At 38.0% G+C, this 24,553-nt stretch overlaps 1 protein-coding gene across 1 annotated transcript in view; it reads right to left on the bottom strand.

Annotated features, from left to right (window-relative positions):
- Positions 1–24,253, bottom strand: part of MAP9 (microtubule associated protein 9) — a 54,761-nt gene extending 30,508 nt beyond the window's left edge. The window contains exons 1-7 of the mRNA XM_043972863.1: positions 24,031–24,253; positions 21,510–21,674; positions 19,779–19,863; positions 18,462–18,776; positions 12,428–12,660; positions 7,747–7,861; positions 5,695–5,909 (exon numbers count right to left, since the gene is read on the bottom strand). Of these exons, the coding sequence (XP_043828798.1) occupies positions 5,695–5,909; positions 7,747–7,861; positions 12,428–12,660; positions 18,462–18,776; positions 19,779–19,863; positions 21,510–21,584 (1,038 nt within the window). The 5' untranslated portion in view covers positions 21,585–21,674; positions 24,031–24,253. The remainder of the gene's footprint in view (positions 1–5,694; positions 5,910–7,746; positions 7,862–12,427; positions 12,661–18,461; positions 18,777–19,778; positions 19,864–21,509; positions 21,675–24,030) is intronic.
- Between the last annotated feature and the right edge of the window lie 300 nt (positions 24,254–24,553).

The raw sequence follows: 24,553 nt of genomic DNA on the forward strand, positions 1-24,553 counted from the left end.
AGAAATATTTTGGTTTTGTGTTTTCATCCCCAGGGCTTCACACAGTGCTTGGAAAGTATTAGGCATTTAATGTTTAAAACTGCACTTGGAAGTCAGGAAGACAAATAATAACGTATCATATGTAAAGTGAGATGGCCACATGGTACAAACTCTGTATAATAATTGCTGGGCAAATGAAAAGCATAAGAAAACAGTGTAGGATCAAATTAGTCACCTTCTTGGAAGAGGTGGTTCTTGAAGTCTTGAGCAGGCCCTTCATGGAAATGTGGGATTTAGAATTGTAGACAGAAAGGATAAGCAAAGAGGAGGTTGGGGAGAGGGGAAAGCAAGGAAAATGAAAAATGGAGGTGAATAAGAAGCTTCTGATTTTAAATCTATAACTTAATTTTCCATCAAAACTATCGATTGAAAATTGCATTGTTAACTATAAGAAAACCTCAAATATGTGAAATTTAGCTATCTGGCAACCTCAGTTATTTAGAACACAGTAGAAATCCAGGAAGTAAGCAATTAAAGCCCATGAGCAGCCAAAATAGATACCATAAAGTCTATGCACTAAAGCATGACTATACACTACACTTATAAAAGTCAGCCAGCCCCCCACCCCCAAACTCAGTGTCTAATTTACTCATATACAATTCCAGTCAGCAACTAGGCTCTAAATTCAATGAGAGCAAGGACCAGTTCTCATAGCTCTCTCAGCACCCAGCTCTGCATACAACTGGTACTCAGAAAGTTTGTAGAATGAAGAATAGTGAAAGAAGCTAGGCTATCTGGTTTCTAGGTCCAAAGTTGATTAAAGCAGTAAATATAAAAGGTGGGAGGAGGACCAGAGGGCAGGTACAATTAAATAAGAAATAGCTCACAGATTGAATACTAGGAAAGAAAAGTCCCCCTCAAGAAAATTGCAAAAAGTGCACACTTTCTCACCCTAGGGATGCCTCTAACCCTGAAATCTCCTCTTTCCATTGTTAAGTTCCTGCCTAGTCTTAATTTGTGGAAGGGTCAAGTCCCTTCATACTCCCTCCTTTCCCAGCTCTGATCCAGACACTAGACTTTTTCACTTCCATTCTAGGTTATTTTTTTCACTCTGTAGATACCTCTTTGCCTTTGAGCTTCCTCTCCGAGCCCCACCACCCGCCCCCATTTGTGAGTTCCTGTCTAGAAACTTCAAAAGGAAGGGCCCAAACCATTCATTAAAGCTCACTACTCTCTTGGGTTTGATCCATACTCAGGACTTTTCCACTTCTAGCCCTGCTGCTTCCTCACCTTGGAGATGCCTCCTCTCCCTCCTTGGCTGATGAGTTTTCCCCTGAAGCCTTCATTAGAGGACATTTTCAGGCCAGTCTTGCTCACCCGCTCTCATCAAGAGTATCCAGGCTTTTCCACCTTCATCCCATTTAGCTTTTCGTGCTGTGGTTCCTTCTTGGCATTTGAGGAAATGCCAAGGCCAACCATAATCACTACTCTTCCAGCTCTGCACCAGATTCTCTGGACTATTCCACCTAAATCCTGGCTGATTTCTGTCCCCAGAGTTACCTCTAACCCCTGCGCCAGACTACTCTGATTGGTGAATTTCTTCCTAGAACCTTCATTTGAGGAAGCACACAGGTCAGCCCTGCTTAGTGCTTTCCTGACTCCTCTTGACTCTGAGCTTGCAATACCCGCCCCCCACTTTTCAGGCATTTTTTTCCACTTTTTCCCCTCTTGTCTTCTCCCACTAGAATATAAGCTCTTTAAGAACAAGAATTGTATTTTTTGTTTGTACTTTATTCCTAGTGCTTAGCACACAGAAAGCACTTAATAATGCTCTATCTATGGAGAAATAGCTCCACACAACTCAAAAGGCTACAGTGGTATCTACTTATAGTACATTCCAAGAACTGATTGTCATAATGATGAAACAATCAAGAAAAGGTTAAAATATATTCAACACACTCTGTTTTAGAAGGTAGGGAAGTATGTGATAAATGTTAAAAATATTTCAGTCCAAAAAAATTAAAATAATAGTTTTATTTTTTGAAGCAGCAAAATCTCAACTGTCTTAAGAACTCAGAATATGAGGTGTTATGGGGTTGGGAATTTGGAATTATTAAAGTTTAAACTAGCAGCTAACCTAAAGGACACGGGTCTGGGGCAACTCTCCTTGGGAAGCTAAACTGAAGGAACAACACACCTTGAGAAGGGAGAGATAAACGCATTAGGCGTGGCCACTGCCTGAGAGGCACCCAGGTTATGGAGATGGTTCCAGAGATTGGAGCAGCGGCCCCTCACCCTATTTCTCCCAGCCAACCCCCGATAAGGGTTCAAGTGATTACCCCATCTACCATCTATAAAAGCTATGGCCTTTCTCCTGTTCTAGGAGATAGGTATCTCAGATAATCATGTCTGAACCATCTCCCCTGGAGAGTCTCCTTTCTCTAGTGATTAAATAAAAGATTATTTAATCTAATTGGATTTGTGCGCAAGAGGGTGTAATTCTTTAAAGAAGAATACATACACAAACCAATTTCCCCTGCAACATAATTCTGGTGCCCAACGTGAAACATGGGAAATTCTTCCTTCCTCTTGCCACACAAAACCCAGAGCTAAGGACCTCCCTTTTTGTTCATTCTCTCTCTCCCACCTGACTCTCTCTCTCCCATGTCATGGAGAGGTAGAGGGGGGACAAGAGAATATTCGGAAGGATTCCCCTTTGGCTGAGGGATTCTCTTGTGGTCCATTCTGAACAAGTAAACTAAATTTGACCTTGGGACTTGGAAACTAGAAAAAACAAAACAAAACAAAACAAACTGAAAAAACTGCAATTGTTTTCACGCTAGAGAAGGCCCTCATAGCTTTATTCCAGATCAGCCCTTACCACACAGGCTCTAGTTTGCTATCTTGTTTTATGTGCTTGTCAATTGCTGTGATCGTGTGAATGGACAGAAAGTTGCTGTTTACAAGGTTAATCACTGTAAAACCAAAATGGTTGGGGGGGGGAACCTTGTGTCCTAAAGCACCCCCCCCTTCCATGTGGCAGCTTCTGCTATGGGTCTGAGATTCTTTCCTCATGGCAGTTTCTGCTGGGAGGGGGTGGGGGGAGTAATCTGATAGCATATAGTGCATAAGATTGTGATTTGTTATATATTGCTACTTTTACAATCTTTTGTAGTAGAATAGTTTAAAATCAGGAATTATTTGTAATGTGTAAAAGTTTCAAAGAAAAATATATTTGAAGTCTCTAACCATTGAACCACATTGAATTAAGAACAGCTGTTGGCTTTGATTTAATTACTTAACTCTGATAAAGTAGACCACACCCTGTCTGCATTAAAGCTTGCTGGCCCTAAAAGAAAAGGAAAAAAAAGTGGTTGCACTTTAACTCAACCCCTTATCTGATAAGTTTCTAAGGAAAGGCAGACTTCTCAGCTCTTAAGAGAAATGGAGTAAAGAAATTTTAAACATAGCTGAGAAACTCACCATGTTATCAAATGTACTATGCAAATTTATGGATAATAGTATTTTTCTTTTAAAGTGCTAAAAAGTTCCGTGTATAGAGTAAAGCACATGCAACTGAATTAAGAACACCTGATTGGTTAGTAATGGTTTCAAGTTTTAAAAATTCCTAATATTGGGGCAGCTAGGTGGCAAAGTGTATAGAGCACTGGCCCTGGAGTCAGGAGTACCTGAGTTCAAATCCTGCCTCAGACACTTAAACACTTAATAGCTGTGTGACACCCTGAGCAAGTCACTTAACCCCAATTGCCTCACTTTAAAAAAAAATTCCTAATATTGTTTTAAGGTATTATGTTTCTAAATTTCCTTATATAAATTGGTGAACAACTGTATCAGTTATGGTGGAAAAGCAATTTCTTTTATATCTGGATGTCAAATTTTAAAAAAATCTGTTAAAATGGGAAATCTGAGTTTCCTCAATAGTTAAATCCATATGAGGCTCTGATTATTGGAACTTACTATTTAAGACATTATGGGACGGTTAATTGATCTTACTACCAGGTATGATCATCAGAGGAATACTACATTACTCCTGAGCCAGAGAGTCACGGTGCATGAATAGCAGGTGGGTTGTCATAGGAAAGGCTGAGAGAACCACTTTGGCAAGGGGTGAGGTAGGATTCTCCTGACTTAATTTCCCCAATATGAAGCACATCCCAACTAGCTGACTCTGAGCCTAAATCAATACAACCAGCTGTCTGCTGAACTTGTAACTGGAGTGCACATGAAGCTCCCTGAGAGCTTGGTCCTTCTTCTTTCATGGTAAATTCCTATAAGTATGTCATTTGATCAGCATGAACACCATATTGGATTTTAGGCTGGTACAGCAAATGAGTTACTATGGTGAGATGCAGCCACACCTAATGGGGTTATCTCCCTTGCTTCTCAATGTGTGTTTGTCCTTCAGTTTAGCTTCTCAAGGAGAGTTACCCCAGACCTGTGTCCTTTAGTTTTAGCTTGCCAGTTTAAACTTTAAAAGTCCCTTTAAAGTACTATATAAATATAGTTTATTATAAACTTTAATAGTCCCCAATTCCTAACCCCATAACATTAGGGTACCAGATAGCTGAAATTGTATTCACTAAGATCTACTAAATACCAATATTTACTAGTATCCACTATGAACATGTCCTAATGAAATTATATAACAGCACATGAAGATGTGTAATAATTATATGCAATAATTAAAAATTTTATATTTAATGATCTTATTCAAAACACTACAATATAATTTACTCTCTCAGAACACAACTTTCATTTTTAAAACTGCTTTATTCTACCTACATGTCCAGAATGAAAATTTTAAAGCATTAAAATAAATAGCAATTTATCAGTGGTTCTCCTAGTCATTAAATCAGAACACTTCCAAACATGTTAAAGTAATTTATAAAGCAGAAGCTCCTAAGTAAATGATTTTTTAATATTGTGAACTACTTCTAGCATATTTTGACTTTTGTTGTTGGTGTTTTTACAAAACTTCAGGTTTTATGTCATTCATCATAAATTTTAATTAACAGGAACATCTGATGGATGTCTCAACTTGTCCACACTTTTCTAAAGCATTTTGTATTTATTAGTGTCCATATATGGTAACACTCACTAATGTCTTCTTTATATGCCTCATTGTGGTATGAAGGTGACTCTGAGTTTTCAAAGACCAAATCAAAAAAGAACAAATTCTGACAATCCCATATAGATGGAAAAGCTTTGAGGAGAGGACTGGTAATAAATAAATCTCATCTGAGGACTATTCTAGCTAAGTTCTGAAAGGGTCTTCACCAGGTTGGTTTAGAGATAAAAAATATACTTTAATCAGAACAACTCTTTAAACCAACTTCCAAATTATAGAATGGTTGTGTTCTGCATCAGGGAAAGGAATTAGAGAATCTTTAAGTAGTTAAACATAGACATATGACAATATGACATATAAACAAATTAGCTATTAACCTATAAGTTCTATGAGGGCAGGCAATATGGATTATATAAACTTTGCTCTGCACAGTATTTGCTGAACATATGCATATACATATTTGCTAAACTGAATTGAATAATAATTATCACATTATATAAACAAGTAAAATTTCCAGAGGTACTTGAGGAGTTCACAGAGACTAAAAACAAAAATAAAACAACCCCCCCAACTTATTAATAATAAGTTTTATAAAGATAAACTGAATGAAATGATTTAAAAAATACCGTCAGGGATGCATCTGAAGTGGTAGATTTTCTATCGTCATCCACAAACACTTGTAATTTCTTCATATTTTTTTCAAGCTCATCGATGCTTTGTTGACTTTCTTTTGGTTTCTCCAAAGCATTACTCACCCTTAGTTCTTCTGCAGGGGAATACTTATTGTTACTGTCTTCTGATTTTGTAATATTATGGTTTTCATCTACTGTTTGTTCTTGATCTATTTTGAGACAGAAAAACAGGACTGAAAAATTATGAACTAATAATTTGGGCAACAAATTAATTTGCCTCCTTTTACTTAAGATCTTTTTTTAATCCTTTTTCACTTGCAAAGTAGACTAAAATAACTGTGATATTAAGCTTAAGTAGTTTTTAAAAAGTAATCTATAAAAGAATTCCTACTGAAAATATCCAACACACAGAATGAATAGGAAGAAATATCTTCTGGTTTCTAATAATTCTGTCTTAAGTACGCTGGCATACCTTCGGAAGCTCCTTGGTGTGGTATTCTATGAAAAGTGGTGAAAGAGCACAAAGGTAGAATTCGAATCAGTGCCTCGTGCCACCCATATCTATAGGTATAAACCCTCTGAGGCTTTCCTTTTTTTTCCCCATGTGGATCTCTCTCCTTAAGTCCCAGAGTCTACTCTCAAGTTTAGTTATCTCTTTTTTTTCTAAAGGTGATCATTTTTACTGGAGTCAATGTCTGCTGTTAGCTATAGACTTAGGGACTTAGCCATCAAAGCTCAAAAGCTTTTGTTTTCTGGAGGGGATCAGTTTTAACTAAACAGTTCGGTCTTGAAGCCCATATTAAAGAGTGGCACTAAGACAAGAAGTGAGCAAACAAACAGAATATCAGCAGTGCTCATATCTGTAAGTATAGGTGTTACGCAAATAAATTGTAACCAAATGAAACAACATGACTGTTTGCAAAATGAAAGCATGGTTTTCTATGTCATTATAGCAAAACATGACAAGTGGAAAGAAAGAAATTTAAATAATTTTCCTTCTTCCAGATCATCCCTCCCAGTCATAATATGAGGAGATATCTCCTGTGGAAAAGAGGCCAGCCATCCCCATGAACTAGTTGCTAACCAATTGCCAGTCACGGGGCAGGCAAGCCAGCCTAGCTGAACCCTGAGAGGGAGACAGGATGGAACATGTCAAGTAAGTCAAACCACCACTCCATCTTCCATGGGGCCCCCCACAGAGATGGATTAAAGCCCCAAAACCAAGAGTTATGGGAACAGCAGAGTCCCCCAAAACAAGCAGCCTGGTTTCCAGCCCAGCCTCCATAGCTATGTCTGAGGGGAGAATCACTGTGGTGAAGGACCTGCTTTCTTCATCATCTCTAGCAACAGGCCACCAAGAGGCAAATAGAGACAAGAGCCTGACAACCAGTCCTGCTTCCAGTTCACTTCTCACAGCCATGATCTAGGGAGATGGTTCCTATGAAGAAGAGGCCAGCTACACCCCGCCCCACCTCCAACAACAAGCCACTGTCTCTCCCTGGGCAGGGGACAGGAGGTAGTATGTACCAGCCAAGTCAAACCACTAACCCCACTGCCCCTCAGATCCCAGTGGAGACAATCAAGGAACTTGAGTTTAAAAGCTTTGGTAATAACAGTGCTTCTAGCCCAGTGTCAAATGGTTCTGATCATGTTCAACTATTCCTTCAGACTTCAAGGCTCATCTTATCCTTTGCTATTGTGGAAGTATTTCACACTCTCTCGATTAGAAAAATCCTGCCTTTCAATTTATTTACTCAGAAATCAACTGACTAAGTGTGAGGTTAAGCTTTCTTAGTCATATAGAAAAATTATGAATCAAACTAGAACCTATAATTACACAACATTCTGAGAAAGAATGCTATTAGTGATTTGAATACCATGTTATGATGTAACAATTATTTTTATATCATTCCAGTAAATATTTCTTTGTACTTGTATAGGTCATTAATTGAAAAGAAGCATTTTAAGGCTTTAATGGTAAATATGAAGTCCTAGAAATAATTGTCCTTTAGAACATAAAAAATAAAAATGGGAAAATATGTATACCTTTTTTAGAAGATCTTTCTGGAGGTGGAGGGAAAAGGTAGTCTCCAAGATTTTCAGAATCTGATAGATGGTGAGGAATTACTAATGTTGTCTGTGGGGTTGTTAACCATGGACCCTTAAAAAAAAGATATTTCAGGGGTAAGTTTAATTTTTAGTGTATCTAATACAAAGAGTTGAGTCTAGTTTGTGAGATTATTTAGTCTCCAAAGAGAGAGCTAATTAAGTTATCCAAAGAATTATCCTAACAGGCCAGGTTTTAAAATTTTCTTTATACTTTCTTTTTTTAAAAAAGCTGAATCATTGCTTAATATTTTTAAAAATACCATACCACATCCCCTTAAAAACTCCCCTTTATCTTTCCTTGTAACAAAAGAAAAAAAATATTTAAGCAATAGTGACTGACAAAGGAACTATGTCTGACAGTATAAACCAAATTCCACTTGACCTCTCTAGTGAGAGGGGAAAAGGTGAGATTATCCATTCATCAGAACTAATAATTAGTCATTATAGGATTTGAATTTTCCTTCAGTGTTATCATTTACATTATCGTCATCACAGTGTATACTATATTCTTGCTTCTGCTTTTCGATTCTGTATCACTTCATGTAAGTCCCCCCATGTTTCTCTGAATTCCTTACATTTGTCATTTTGTTGTAACAACTGGAATGACGCCACCTGCTGGAGACTTACTGTAGAAAAGCTCTGCCATAAGGTGAAGGTCTCTGAGGGCCAGACCATGAGTCTTTTCTTTGGTGTCAGGAAGTGACGTTTGCTTGTGGGAGGAAGAAGTGGGGAGCCTGGCACTCTGACTTGCTCTCCTGTGGACTCTGGAGGAGAGCAGAGCTAGAAATGCGCTCTCCCTTTAATATTTATAGTCATGTGATCAAGTTTATATTTTATAATACTCTTATTAATATTAACTTCATATTCATTTAGATTTCCTTAGTTTGAATTTCATTGTCTTTTATTGTTCCACGTGTATTTTCTTCTATTCATTCATCTATCTAATTCTGAAACATTGCAAGATGGTTTTGATTTCATAATACAATGTTAATTCTAGGAGTATTGTGCTCCCATATTCTGAGTTGTTTGTTTTTGTTATTTTCTTCTCTCAACTGATTATTTGATCAAACTCTTTAAAGCATTTCCCTGGCAAATTGGTTACCATGGCAAGTGTAAATTGATTCTAGAAGTATTATTTTTGATAAGCATATTCAAAAAAAAAAGAGGGGAACATTTGTAAAAGTTTTCTTCTTTCAAAAAAACAAGTTTTCTTTGAGATTGTGTTATGCTTTAGCTTGTATTTAAATATGTTTCAATTTTTCACAAGTCATTGTATACTTAGTAAAAAAGGTATCTGAAATTATTGCATAATTATATATTATATTCTGAGTCAAGATGTATTCACATTTTTTGCGATCATTTATTATCCTCAATTTTTAAATCCATATGAGACTTCAGGTGTCATGATAAATACAGTTTTGAATTTGGTCTTGACATCTGTTACCAATTATATTAGATTTTTAAATTTCTCATAATGGCATGAGGATAATTAGGCAGATGATGTAAAAAGTGATAAAACAAAGATAAAAATTATTTTAAAAAATTAATATCACAGCAATTGTCTTCTAAATTTACCCTCCACAAAGGGGGAACTATAGTAATATTAATTTTAAAGAATGTTTCAATTTTTGTTTTATTATATGTTTCATGTGTAACAACTAAGATTCTGAATTCGCTTAGACATGTTTTTGAGAACTTTCATTGATTTTGTTAAGGGCTAAAATTCTAGCTAGTCTGTCTAAAATCTAATGAGTGGTCACCAATAAATTATAAGCTTTAGCAAGAGTTAAGACTTTTAAACATTTATTAAAGGGAATAAGAATTTGGTAAAGAGAGAGAGAGAAAGGCCTACATTCATCTATCTATTAAAGGGAGAGCGCATTTCTAGCTCCACTCTCCCCCAGAGTCCCCAGGAAAGAGCGTGAGATAGAGCCCCAGTCTCTTCCTTCTTTCTCCCACTAGCAAACGTCACTTCCTGACGCCAAAGAAAAGACGCATGTTCTTGCCCTCAAAGACCTTCACTTCATGGGCAGAGCTCTTCTATAGTAAGTCTCCAGGACGTGGCGTCATTCCAATCTTTACAGTTTGATTATTGACAAAGCTATTTTAAAGTTGTGTTAAGCTCAATTTTGGAGGAAATTTTCCTGGCTGATTACCAGCATCCACACATCAACCCCTGAAAAGACTTCCATTCCACGACTACACCTAGAGGACATTTGAGAAAAGACTTTCAGAGACTTTAAATGAACAGTTTTGTTTTGTTGTTGTTGTTTTTTTTCTTTTTCTGTTATAATATACACCATCTGTAATATGTACTCTCTGCAGAGGCCCTCCCTTTGGAAGACCAATGTCAAAGTGCTGGTTCATGAGGACAAAAATTACCCCTCTGGACAAAACTTTCCTCTCTCCCTTTTCTATAGTGTTATTAACATATTGTTAGTTAGCAAAAGTTATTGTATTCTGTTATTTTTGACTGTTTCATCAAGGAAATGCCCCATTTCTTGAAGAAACAAAGCAGGGACTGTAACGATTGGAATGACGCCACCTGCTAGAGACTTACTGTAGAAAAGCTCTGCCATGAGGTGAAGGTCTCAGGGCCAGACCATGAGTCTTTTCTTTGGTGTCAGGAAGTGACATTTGCTTGTGGGAGGAAGAAGGGGGAGCCTGGTGCTCTGACTCGCTCTCTTTCCTGGGGACTCTGGTGGAGAATGGAGCTAGAAATGCGCTCTCCCTTTAATAGATAGATGAATCAGGCCTTTCTCTCTCTTTACCAAATTCTTATTCTCCTTAATAAATGCTTAAAAGCCTAACTCTTGCTAAAGCTTATAATTTATTGGCAACCACTCATTAGATATTTTAGATAGGCTAGCTAGATTTTTAGCCCTTAACATTGTATAGCAACATAATATATTCAATTATATTTACATATTACAATTTGTTCAGTCATCTCCCAGAGAATGGCCGCACATTTTGTTTCCTGGTTTTTGATTCCACAGAAAATACTGCTACTATTTTGTTATACATAAGATCTTTCTTCCTGTCGATAACCTTCTTGAGGCATATGAATATGGGAGGGTTAAGTTAATGGTTATGAACAGTTTAGTGAACATTCATGTATAATAAAAATTTAAATGAAGACTAAGTAATGATACTCCTAACACTGAAGGGATCAAAGAACAAATCATAGAAACAATTTATAATTATGTAAAAGGAGATGACAGCAATGAAACATACCAAATTTTTGGGGGGTGCAGTTAAGGCAGTTCTCAGAGGAAAAATTATAGCTCTGAAAACATATATTAACAAAATAGAAAGTGTTAACTCAATATGCAATAAAAAAGTATAAATACCCAGAAAGGGGAAAAATAAGAGAAATTGAGAAAAATGAAAAGCAAAACGGCTATAAAAGTGATAAGCAAAACCAAGAGTTGGCTTATCAGTTTTTCTTAGGTTTTTATAAAACATTAGCTAATCTGATTAAAAGAAAGGAAAATCAAATTACCAAAAGCAAAAACGAACCGAGTGAATTCACAATGAACAGTGGAAATTTTAAAAAAATCTTTACAAAATTATCTAGCGGAAAATTGAGAACTGAAAGGATATGATTACCTGTAAAACTACAAAATTCCAAAATTAAAACAAAACACAGAGATCTAAAAAACCAAAGAAAGAGAAATTGAACAACAAATGAATAATCAAAAACAGTGTGAGGGAGTGGGAAGAGGCAGGGAGGTATTTCCAAGTGAATTATTTTATTTTTACAGCCTTTTTCAAAGGGATTAGAAGTTTACATAACTCTCGCCTGAGATAAGAGTAATTTGGACAAGTGCTTCATAAATATGTGTGTGTGTGTGTATGTGAGAAAAAGCATCCAGAAAGGAAGGAATATCAAAGTAAAAGGATCTCTTAAAAAATCCATTATCCTTTTTGGGTTGAAGACTTTTTTTTTTTTAAAGATGTGTGTGCAAGTATGCATACATACATAATACACCCATCTTGAACTAAGATTTTTTATATATAATTAAAGTACGTAGATGATATACAATTTGATATCTCCTTATGAAGAGTTTCTGTATGTGCGACTGATTTTCTAAAAAGGTAAAGTTTCTAGTTTTACTATGACTGGTGACTAAATTTATGAATTTTTGCATAGCTGTTAATGATTTATATTAATTATTCATGTTAAAATGAAAAATATATGCTACATATAAAACAAGATGGGATATGGAAATATAAAAAATGCCTTGTAAGGTGAGGAATCTAATTTATTATTAGTTCATTTAATTTAATATAAGAAAATATAGATGTTGAATTACTTAAGGACAGAGCACATATCTTATGTATCTTTATATTCCTCAGAGTAGCACATACATAGAGTGTGTTCAATGAATATTTGATCAAAATGAATAAATGAAAAGAGCACCAGGAATCATTTTCCCCAAACATCCATCTGTCCAATGGAAATATCTTAATTTTATAATACCATACTTCTGCATCCTTTCTTTGTCATTAATAATACAAATGATAAATCTAACAAAAACAAAATGCAAGTAATGATGATCAGATATAAAGGCTTATATTCAAGAACAAGCCTCAGTGTCTCAGACAGAGTGGTTACCTCAGACTTGGGGCTTTCAGAGAGAGTTATTTGCTCAGTTTCTAACGTTTTGTCACTCAGCCTCGTCAGAGATGAAGGTGCAGAATGTGAAAACTGTGGTTTGGCAAAAGCAGGCTTATCATCCTCTTCTAATACATCTTTATCACCCACATGGCTAGTCTTTCTTAAGATGCCTCTTAGCCGTGGTAAAGGTAGTTTAACATTAGTATCTTTTTCAAGATTGCTGATGTCTTCTGTTGAGAAATAAAAAATACTTCAATTTGAGTGCACAAACTTTAAATAGTAGAGTCCCATGTCAATGATGTACTGTTCCAGGGAAAAAAATTAATTTCCATACTAATCATTTGTATACTAGAGATCCAAAAATATCTGAGTCTTCTTGAGACAAGTATGTTCAGTTCTCCTCATATGATACAGTTTTCCACTAATTCTCTATCTAAAACATAGTGACCAGAATTGGACCCAATTTTTTTAGGGAAAACATTATCTGACTTCCAAACAATTAACTTAAAAATGAGATACTGGCCACAACCAGTGCAAATTGTGATACCTGCCTGCAAAATGCAAATTCTTCTTAAATTAATTTTCTAATATTAATTTTTTAAAAAATCTAATCTGTACAGAAGATCTATTTTGGTTAAAAATAGCACTTTGGTAGAACCAGCAGTAACTATTCAGAAGAACAGAAGACAACTTCATTTTTGAGAGGAGTAAAAACACGTATCCATTAGTGACCATATTAGAAATTATTATGGATTGTATAAAGTAACTTGTTTGATCAAGTTTAGTTTCCTAAAGTGTGTGTGTGTGTGGGGGGGGACACAACTTTCCAACGCTAAATTAGATTTGTTTTTTGTTTAAAAAGCAGAGAAAAAGAGATTTCAGATGACAAAGAAATTTTTAGCAATGCCAACATTATATATAAAAAAAACCCCTGTCATTTGCAAGCCCATTTTCTCTATGGTTAAAGGCAAAAGTGTAATCTCTTTCATGAGTGTTAGTTAGCACAACACACTGAGTTGGCCTTGCAGTCACCAAGCCCTGACCCTGATATAAGTGTCCATTTAACCTTTTAGGGTCCCAGGAGGCTGTAAGACAATGTAAGTTACAGAACAGTTACAGATAAGAAGCATATTTCAATCAATGGAGAAAATTGTTTTTAAAAGTTCCCTGCATAAGTGAGATCACAGTCTGGACCAAATATATGTGTGTTCATTTACTTCATGGCATAATCACTGTGTTACTTACACTGTACAGTTACATTGTACTTTGTTCCTGACATTTGAAGCATTATGATCACTTCTGATACTACATCTTGGGAAACACTGACGATGGCAATCTGAAGAGGAGAGCAAGAATGGTGAAAGGTCTCAGACCATGTTACATGAGGAACAAGTGAAGGAAGTAGAAGTGTATGTCCTGGAAACAAAAAGTTGGAAGGAAAAGGTATCTTTCCTCAATTAACCAAGGTTAATCCATGGAAAAGGGATTAGTACTGCAAAAGGGAGGAGCTCCAGAGATGGAGAGACTCAGTACAATGAAACATTCTCATGTTTCATGATACTAGCTGTATGGCCCTGGGTAAACGATTTCTCCCCTCTGATTCTTAACTTCCCTCATTCATAAAATGGGGATACTATTTCTACAACCCATTTCTAATAGTGCTGTGAGTAAAGTAATATGTAAACTCTGAAGCATGAAATGAAATGCAGATTAATATTATTAAACTTAAGGTCTTTCCCTAATAGTATAATGTCCCATGATAACAAGTGTTTTACTGATTTAATTAATATCTCTTAGGAAAAAGCAAACAAACCTAGATAACCGATATCTCCAGCGTGTGACTCCTTACTTCTCATGTTTTTTAGTACTTGATTTTATGTAATTTATGATGTAAGTACAAAAAGAGAATTATCAGTTCTTTTCCTTAAACATGAAGTACCACAAACTCACCATCTCAAACACATCTAATCTCTCAAATAACAAAACTTAATTGGAATAAAAGTAAATGAGCATGCGGGAGGAAAGGGGACAGGGGCATGTCTCATTATTCACTCCCACTGAATTCAGAACATTTCCCCCTACAGCAAGAGAGCATAAATTCTTTCATTTTTGCTCCTAAAACACAGGGATGTAGCTTTTTGACATCTGCTACTTCTAATACAAAATCCATCATAAAAAGGACTATCATTCTCCAGTATTTTTTTGAAGGAAGAGAGGGGTAAAGATCTAAGATCTATGATTTTATCAGTGTAGAGAAGCAATAGAAACTCTCTCCACCAGTACAGACTGAATACTGTCCAAAATGTACGTCATCTCTAAGAGCTTTGTCTAGAGTCACACTATGGATCTGACTCCACGGTCTTCTCTTTCCACAGCTGCCAGGCTGCTTTTCTGATAATCATGATAAGATAATTTAACTACAATACAAAACTAAAAATTTATGTTGTACAATTAAATGAATAATTCGAGCTTCAACAGAGATTTAAACTTTTTTGTTTGTTCCACATACGAATTAATATGCACTCTTGCTCCATATTAAAAATCATAGTATTGCCACTTATACCTTGCTGCCATCTTGTGGCTAAAAATTAATTTTAAACAACTCAAGCCATTGCCAAATTTTGATTACTACTGTGTAGATTATTTGGTTTATTAATTATCTTCCACAGGTATTTAATCCTTGATTGGCTGTACCCTACCACAGAGAATACTCTAAGCTGTCTTATCTTCCTCTTCAATTCCGGTATTAGACAATAATTCTGGATAATTAAAATATAATTAGGAATGAACTAAATTGAGAGGAATAATGTGACCTCCTCAGTAGGTAGGATACATTAGTCTAGTCCAGGGGGGCTTCTTCTCCCCCATCTCCACCATTTCTTCCTTTTCCTTCTGAGTTAACAGTTAACCAATAGAGGATGATGCTCCTCTCAGATAAGAACAGACTACATTTTTCAAGCCCTGGGGGCTTACCTCCCCCTCCCCCAAATTTTCCTTCCTTTCCCTGCAGAGTTAGCAGAGGTTTTCTGAAGTTGGATAACAAAGAATCATAAAATCTAAGGGTCTGGTTGTCCCATGGGGTGGGGGCAGCAGTGTCGCCACATCTGGGGGGGCAGTCTACATTGATTAGAAGTGTTTCGAAGAATGTGAACCCCGATAGGGAAGGCACTTTGTGTTAGATCTAGGATAAAAAGGGAAGTTTGCTGTGGCAAAGCACTCCACTCTTCAAGAGTAGGTACGTGCCCTTGCAAGATCGCAGTAAAATGGCCTTTCTTCTCTGCACCAGACTGGGAGTTGAGCCTCAGTTTATCTATTCCTAACATGAATAATTGCAAACTGTAGACTCTTCAGGGCACTCAAATGGTCAGGAGGGTAAACAGAAACACAGGTGGTAGATAGATGGCCAAAAGAAGAAGGAAAGGTGAACCAACTTGAAAAATTTTAAATTATTTTCTGAAAGATAGTTTTGTTGGTGGTTTTTATTGTTTGTTTTTGCTGCTGTAATCTTCTCAATTTCATCAGGCTCCCCAACTACAAATCAGAAGAATAAAATGCCTTTGTTGTATTATGCTTTGTTCAAAAAAATCAAAAGAATTGGGAAGGGGAAGACATTATCTTATTTAAAAAGTGTGAATTTTTTAAAAGGCAAAATTCTTGGCTCTAATCAGAGCCAATGACGATATGCCACAGTTTGGCTATGAGCAGCAGGGGATAAAAAGCCTCAGCAATTTAAGGAGCAAAGAAAGGTAGCAAAAGCAGAATTTTTTTTCCACTTTTCACCACCGAACTCTTCCCACCTTATTCATTCAATAAAATGACTAAACTTTTTTTTCTTAAGAAATAAAAGTTCTTTCTAGCCCTCAACTCCTACCTGTAACTACTTTTGTTTTGTGTTCTTTATAAAAAATGATGCATTTAATTCATGATTTTCTTACCAATTTTCCTATAGCTTTTCACTCTCATTATCAACAAAAAATTTGTTCAGGCCTTTCAACTTGAGAGCACATTACTACAACAGTTTCCTAAATGTGTTTCCCTACCCCATTTCTCTACCCTCCAAATCACCTCAGAAAAGGCCACCAGACTATTTTTTTTCTAAAACATCATGTCAATGTGATGTTAATCAGGACCACTAAAATTCTTACTTTTTAAGGTCTTCTGCAATCTGGCTTTACACACCCATACAACTCACTTCCCAACTCTCCCCAGTATGCTACATATTCCACTCCACAGGATTTGTCTCCTTACTGTTGCAAGTACAGGAAGTAAAGGAAATAAGCATTTATATACAGTCTATTATATGCCAGGCACTGGGCTAAGTGTTGTCTAAATCTTATTTCAATTGATCTTCAAAACAACTCTATTATCCTAATTTTACATTTGGAGAAACTGAGCTAAGGCAGCACTTAAGCAATGGGGCTAAGTTCACACTGAGAGTAAGCCCCTGAAGCTAGATTTGAACTTGGATCTTTCCTGACTCCAGCCCAGCACTCCTCTCTGTTTCTCTCTCCATATACATATCTTAAATCCAAGTTCTCCCTTTTGAATCCTACCCATCTCACAAGGATCACAAGGCTTTACAGAGCATGGTCTGCCAGGGACCTCAAAGACCATCTAAGCCAATTCCATCATTTTGCAGGTCAGGAACTTACTAGCTCCAAGTTCTGATTTCACCGACGAAGCTTTCCTTCCCTACCCATTCATCCTCCCTGAGCCGTCATTTCTCTGATTTATTATTACTCAGTCCATATCAAACAATTTAGCCCTGATTTTCACCCAGTTCAGTCTTTTTTTCACTATTTGATTATAAGCTTTTTGAAGGCAGTCTATGAATGAACGATGAAAAAACTGCCAATCACCGTGCTAGGAGATGGGAATATAAATACAAAGGCAAGACATTTTCTGCTCTCAAAGAGCTTAAATTCTAACAGGAAGAGACACCTCCTCCCCACCCTCACACACAGCTGGGATTGCAGACCACAGAATAGAGTATCATTAAAAACAAGAAGGTAAGTACTATGAAGAATATCCCAAACTTTCAGACAGCTGCGGTTAAGTCCTCCATTTTTACCCTGATACCTGGCCCTCTACATGCACACATATTCAGGTGATCAAGTCCAGCCTGAATTGTCAGGAGGCACAAATTCCCTTTGTTCTATCTAGCCCATCTAGCCCACAAGACTGTGCTTCCTCTCCTGTCCCTGGATCATCCGGCTGCCTTCCATCTTGTTGTGGCAGCATTCTCTTTGCGGTCCTCCCAAACTCTCACCTGCCTGTTACTCTAGGAACCATAACCAAATCGATGTCAATACTGGTTCTGAAAAGTGTATGTCTATCTATTCCCCTATTGCTTCACTAACCATGTTGTGACTCTCCCAAGCCACAGTGCCCTTCCCCCATATCTATGGTCATTACTTAGTTCAGGAACAATTTCACTTTTGAATTGCTACGTCCAGCAATTTGTACAGTGAACGGCACAGAGTACAGAACAGGAAGCATGCACTAAAGGCTTTTCATTCATTCTCTCACTCATGTACCTTCCATTCACTTCTTTCTATAGTGAATCCTTCACCTCAATCTAAAAATATGCTCAGGCCTCCCTTATCCTAAATAAATAACGCCTTCTCTTAACCTGGATCATTCTCCTAACTTTCAGAATTTCTGCCTCCAGTTCTTCATCATTCAATGACTCTCAATCCCTTGTAACCAGTTTCTCTCCTCACCACTCATTCTACTCCACTGAAATGGCCATCTATCTCCAAAGTCAGAATCACCAAAGGTAATGATGGCCTTTTTCAAGTCCTTATTTTTCTTGACTTTATGTAATATTTACTATTACTAAATTATTCTGAACTTGATAACTAGCTAAGTCTGGAGATGTTTATGACCAGAACATTGGCCATTAGATAATAAATGTTTTTACCCAAAGGCATCAAGGGGTTTGAATGGCAATCAACAAAGAGATAATTCATGATCACAAAATGACAAATCTTTAAGCTAAAATGTGAGCAATAGCAACTAAAGCAGGTACCTGATGATACAAACTTGACTAGCCTAGGTGTAGATTTTGTTTTCATTTCTTCTTCTTCAGTTTCCTGATCTTTTCCTTGAGGCATCAATGAATTAAATCCAAATTCCTCCAAAGTATCTGGTGTTGCTTCTTTTTCTGTTTTGATGGGGAACGTAACTAAATCTTTTGTTACATTGCTATTTGTTGTCTTCATTTTCAAAAAAGTCACTTTTGGAGAATCCTTTTCTTCATCATCTGACACATGAAAATCATTAATAAGATTTCTATTCATTGATTTTTCATCTATTGATGTGTCAGAAAAACCTCCCAAAGAATCTGAGAAACAGGAAAGGAAAAAAAAAACACTATGATGCTACTAGCACAGCAATTAGAAAAAGAAAAACAAAACCGCAAAAGTCCATGGTGACAAGACATTAACCTTGAAAGCAAACAAGATTCAGTGACTAGAAAATGATGTTAATCCATACCAAGTAATCCCACCTGAAGCAAGTTATATTTTGTGGTGGTTCTACAATTCACAAAAGGATTTGTTACCCTTGTGGTGCCAAACTCAAATAGAAATGGGTCGTTAGTTTATAAAGAAAGATCCCCGCAGTTGCAGATTGACTTAGTTTTAAAATGTAGTATTACCTATGGCTTATTATTAGTTTTATTTATTTTGTTAAATATTTCCCAATTACATTTTTATCTGGTTCAACAGTTTTCAGGAGTGTTGTGGGCTTCATGCACCCACTGGTTGCAAGTTTGATACCTTTATATTACAGGAGCACTAAAAATAGTGATCTCCCATACTACATTTAAAATAGTTTTCAACTCTTAAAATTAAAATTACAAACAATTTGGTTAAAGCCAGGTACAAATAAGTAACAAAACAAACTTGGAAAATTATAACCAGTATTTATTTCACTGGCCTGATCATTTTTGCCTTTTCTAAAAAAAACTGATGGGGGCTAAATTTAGTCCAAAAGACTCAAGGGTTATCACCCCAAGTGTAGGAAAATATCTTTACCTTTCAGAAATTCTTTTCCTGCAGGTTGAAAGGTTTCCAGCATTGAACGGATGGACTCTCAGTTGCCTCTTATACCTCCAGCCTCAGAGCAAACATCTCTCTACCCTCTCCCCACATTACATATCTAAGCAATCATTAAGACCTCAAAGAAAATCAGAAGTAGGTCTTTAGCAAAATGTTAGGGACGAGCCTGTGTTGCCCAACTGGCTTGGCATAATTCTATGTAATTTAGATTCTTATAGCTTGGATGCAAAGAAGGGAGAGAAAAAGATAGGAAGAAGACCATTTCTTTCTATAAACTAGCATACCAGCATCATCACTGTCAAAATCATCTGAGTAGTCTTCACTTTGTTGTCGTGCCGTTCGAGCTGTAACTGCTTTCTGTAATTCATCCTGAAATGATATAATTCAGTAAATTTTCCTTTCAGATGGGAAGGTCTCATATCTAGATACTATTGTAGAAAACATTTTTGTTTCTAGAACAAAAGCTACTTTTCCAATAAATTTCTACTATCTTGGGCTTGAAGCTAGAACCAATTTGCTTCAAACTACAAGTCAGGAAGAAATCTGAGTTTCTGTCTCTCATTACAGATGTGGACTTGATGGAGACTGTACATTCAAAGCTTAGTCACACAGTGAACTGCATTAAGAAAAACTTAAAAATCAATAGGTAGAAGCAACAAAGTCCTTAAGCTTTATGTAAAAGGCTATTTAGAAACCTGATATTATTTAGTTCATTCATATTTTAAAGGTTTATAGTTGGAAATAATATTCTATCTAAAATAATCAATTAATACCTACAAAAATAGATGAATATCTTAACTCATATACAGATATTCCCCCTCATAAATATCGCTCATGATCACAACTTCAAACCACCTTGAAGGCAACCAGATCTGAAATGCAGCTTTGTAAGCATTTCTTAGTGTTGGAATACAGGGAGTCCCACACAGATAATTAACTTCAGCTAAAGCATTCCAATAGCTCAAGACATTCTACTACTATACATCTCTCCCTAAATTCACTCATATAAAGTTCCTTGCTCTGTTGTAATCTCCCCATTATTTCTGCTTATGCCCTTTTGTGTCAACTCGCTATACTATTCAGTTCTTGAAATCTTTCCTAAAACTTCTGTTTTGGGTTATGTGTAGAGTAAGAGTTTACTTGGGACCTCCTTTCTCTTTTGATAGTAGCTATGATTCTTATCATCCTCTTCCAACGTTTCTCCCTCCTCCCCTTTATAACAACTTTCCCTTTAACAAGTCATTCCACCCTGGTCCTACGGAACTCTAATCAATCCCCCAAATGTTTATACCATTCCCTACCAAGCAAAGGTTAAGGGAGTAGTGAGGTAACAGTGCTTGATGGTTCTAAGCCACCAGGTATTTTATCAGTTTTATATCCTCAAAGAACTTGAGTCAGCTCTCAGCTGGCTAACCTTTACATCCTGTTTCACCCCCTGTGCTTGTGAGAATTGGAATGGCACCCCCTGCTGGAGAGATATTGCAGGGAAGCTCCACCAGGAGGAGAAAGCATAGGATAAAGAAACAATGTGATTTTAGTGTCCAGAAGTGACCTTTTCTGGGGTTTTGAAGGTCAGTTTGCTCGTGGGTCCTGTCAATCAAAGTTACCAGCCAATTAGCTTGGAGCTGTGTGTATGAGGAGGGCCCTTTTTCCTGTTTTACAAGGGGTTCTGGGAGCAGCCTCGGAATAGTTGGGTTTTTTTGTGGGTTCCTGACCTTGGCTTGGGGGGGGTCAGATGCTGGGGTCTATTAGATAGTTAGAAATAGCCAGATTTTTACCCCTCTCTCTCTCCTCACCAACTTCTGATGCACTTTAAATAAATACTTAAGTCTAAACTCTTGCTAAAGCTTCTCATTTAAAGTGACCACTCATTAGATTTTAGATATCATAGCTAGAATTTTAGCTCCTTACATGCTAAAACACTTCCCAAAGTCTTTTCAAGTTAATATTATCTCTTTCTCATTGTTTAACATAGAAATTTAATAAAAGTTTAAAATAAGTGAATTTATTCTTACCTGGAAAGTAGTTCTTTTGGTGACTTTTGGACTCTTGGTATAGGCCAAAATAGTGCTACACACTTCATCAGACATGATGACTTTGTAAATAGGTTAAAAACAGCTGTTAAATTTTTCTCTTGTTTAAGTTTACACAATGGCCAGTATTGAGAATGTTGATTCAATCTATGTTGGGAATCAAAATATAGGGATAAGAACAAAAATTAGATCTGACACATTTTGCTAGTTCTATTGACACATACATTATGCATGAACTTCATCTGAATATCTAGAGCAGACATACATTTGACAGTCTTTTAATTTTTCTTTTTTTTGGGGGGGGGGGTTTGGACCTGTGATTTTATAGGTGGAGGAAACTCCTAGTATTGGAACTCCTAGAGAGAAATATCCCCTCCACTGATGTAGATCAGTCATTGAATCTGTAACTTAAAAGTCTTAAGAGACACTGTGAGGTTAAGGAATTTTCCTGTGGTGGCATAGCTAGTTTGTGTTAGAGACTTGACTGAAACCAAGTCTTGCATAAACCTTAATGTACTATAGCAGCCCTGCTGGGCATCTTCCTCATGGGGTCTACCATCTCTATGACTGGCTTTTACTAAAGAGTTAGAAATCATTTCTACTCTTCAGGACTACAAATTTCTTCCTTGTGTAAAATGGGAGTTGCACTAGATCATCTCCAAAGTAAAGGGATTTTTGTCAATGTCAAAATTTCATGCAGCTGTTTGTCTTTCATTCTACAAGAACGATATCATCCCAATATCATGGTGCTCTTCGATATGAAGGACAAATTACAATAACAGTCATAAACCTATTTATCATTCTTTAACTTGGAGACAGACATCTCTTCATTTCTTTACCTGTACAAGAAAGTGGTTGTTTTACATGATGTCTAAGGTCCCTTCCAGCACTAAGTCTAGAACTCTATAATCTTATATCTATGTGTGAAATCACTAGACTTTCTGGGCCTCAGCAGATAAACAGTTTGGCATAAATGCCCTGCTGGGTTTTCAAATCCCTCATTTAAGACACTGTGTTAAGCTCAGAAAGTCACTTAGCTTCTCTGAAACACAGTTCCCTCATTTATGAAATATGGAAAATAAAAGCAGTCCTACCTCACAGGGTCATTGTAAAGTACATATGACATAATAACGTAAAACGTCTTTAAATGAAGATACATTATAAAAGTGAGCTAGTAACTTGCCATGCTGTAATTAATCTCTTTAGTGGGAAAAATGCTGTATTTGGAATCAGAGGAGGAACTGGATGTCTACTTGTTAGAGATACTGTGGAGAAATTTTTTTTTTTCAGATACTGCTTGGAATAGTTGTTGCTAAAGTCTCTTCCAACTCTGAGATTAAGTGCTTTTGGAGCCTGGCTCTAATAATCACCACCTGTGTGACCTTGGAAGTCGTTCAAATTTTCTGGTCCTCAGTTTCCTCACTGATAAAAACAAGAGGGTTGAACCGCTGAGGTCCCTTCTAGTTCTAAACGTATGATCTGATGAACTTCTGAATCTAAGACTTGTTAGGCTTTGAGGTCCATTCTACTTGACCTGGTAACCTTAGACAAGGCCCCTCTTGTCTCTGGATTTCATAGGATATCAGACTTAGCTCTAAGTCAAAGGGACTTAACAGGATAGTCTAACCCACCCCCTTATTTTTCATAAAAAGGAACTGAACCCCAGAGAGACTGCCTTGTCCAAATTCACATAGGCAAGTGATGGTAGTGGTGGGATTTGAACTCAGGTTTTCCAATTCCAAAAAGCAGGGCTCTTTATGATGCTGCATCCCGCCCCCCAACCCCTTTCCTCTTCTCTGCTGGACTGGATGACCTCCAAGATCCTTCTCTGCTGTAAATAATAATGAAAATAGCAGAAGGGCACTGCGTGGGATAGAGTAAGCAGATTATGGTCCAGGTCAGCTCTTGGGAGTCCCACCTCCCATCCTTTGGGGTTGGGGGAGAAGAGGGGTCCTGGAACTTCATTGCCTCAGGCCGTTCTTCCAAGTAAGTGGTCAAGCGCGTGCTGCCCTGCACTGGTACTGGGCGTTTCGACATTAGCATTCCTTCTGCTAAGGAAATCACAGGCCCAAGGAAGGAGAGCAACACATCTCTACAATGCTCCTCTTGGATCCTCACAACAAACCTCGTGGGACCAGAGCGCTTAGTATTCCTATTTTGCAGGTGAGGCTCCGAGGCTGGAACTTGCCCAGAGCGTGTCTGTCCCGGGAATTGCCAGTCCAAATCCCGAGCTCTAGTCTGGGCTCCCTCACCCTCCGCCTCGCCCACTGACCCCCTGGAGCTGACAATTACAAAGCGCTTTAAGGCTTGCAGAGCGCTTGACACCCCCCGCCCCCCGCCCCGGCCCCTATGCAAGGGGCCAGGCATTCCCCCCTCCTGCCCGGCACGCAGGCAGGGGCTCATGCCGCCGCCCCGCGGCTCCCGCCCGGCCGAGCCTCTGCTCGAGGAGAGGCAGCCCCTCCGCCCCGGAGATCCCGCGAGGCCGAGGTCCCGGGCCGCGTACCCACTCCCGTGGTAGCTCCCCGGTCTGACTGAGGTCCGGGAGCGGCGGGTGGGTGAGGCCCAGAGTCCGTGGGAGGGACTGAGGGAGGTCGTCTCCTCTCCCCACAGGCTTGGTCAACGCCGGCCTTGGCCTTGCGGCCAATGCTGGACTGAGTTCTCCCGGCAGCGTGGAGGCGGGAGGGGGGGGGGCGGGAGCTAGCCAGTTGCTCCAGCAACGGGGCCAGGGGGAGGAAGTGAACTCACAACAACTGGCCTGGCGCTCCTCCCCCTCCCCCCTACCTCAATACTCCCTCCCACCGGGGCTTTCTTACCCCGGGTCGTTGCCGGGGAAACGGCGTTGACGTAGGAAGTGATGTCATGGTAGCTGGTCTTGTGGGAGGGCATCAGCCTCTGCCTCCTTTTGGCTTCCTAGTTCAGAGTCTGTTGTCTAGGAGACGCCAGACCCGCCTCCTCGCTTCAGTTGGGAGGGGTGAGGGGAGAGGCGGAGAGGGGCGGTGCTAACTAAGTCTGGCTGGGCTGGCTGG

Source organism: Dromiciops gliroides, chromosome 6, assembly GCF_019393635.1.
Source record: "Dromiciops gliroides isolate mDroGli1 chromosome 6, mDroGli1.pri, whole genome shotgun sequence".
Classification (NCBI taxonomy): Eukaryota; Metazoa; Chordata; class Mammalia; order Microbiotheria; family Microbiotheriidae; genus Dromiciops; species Dromiciops gliroides.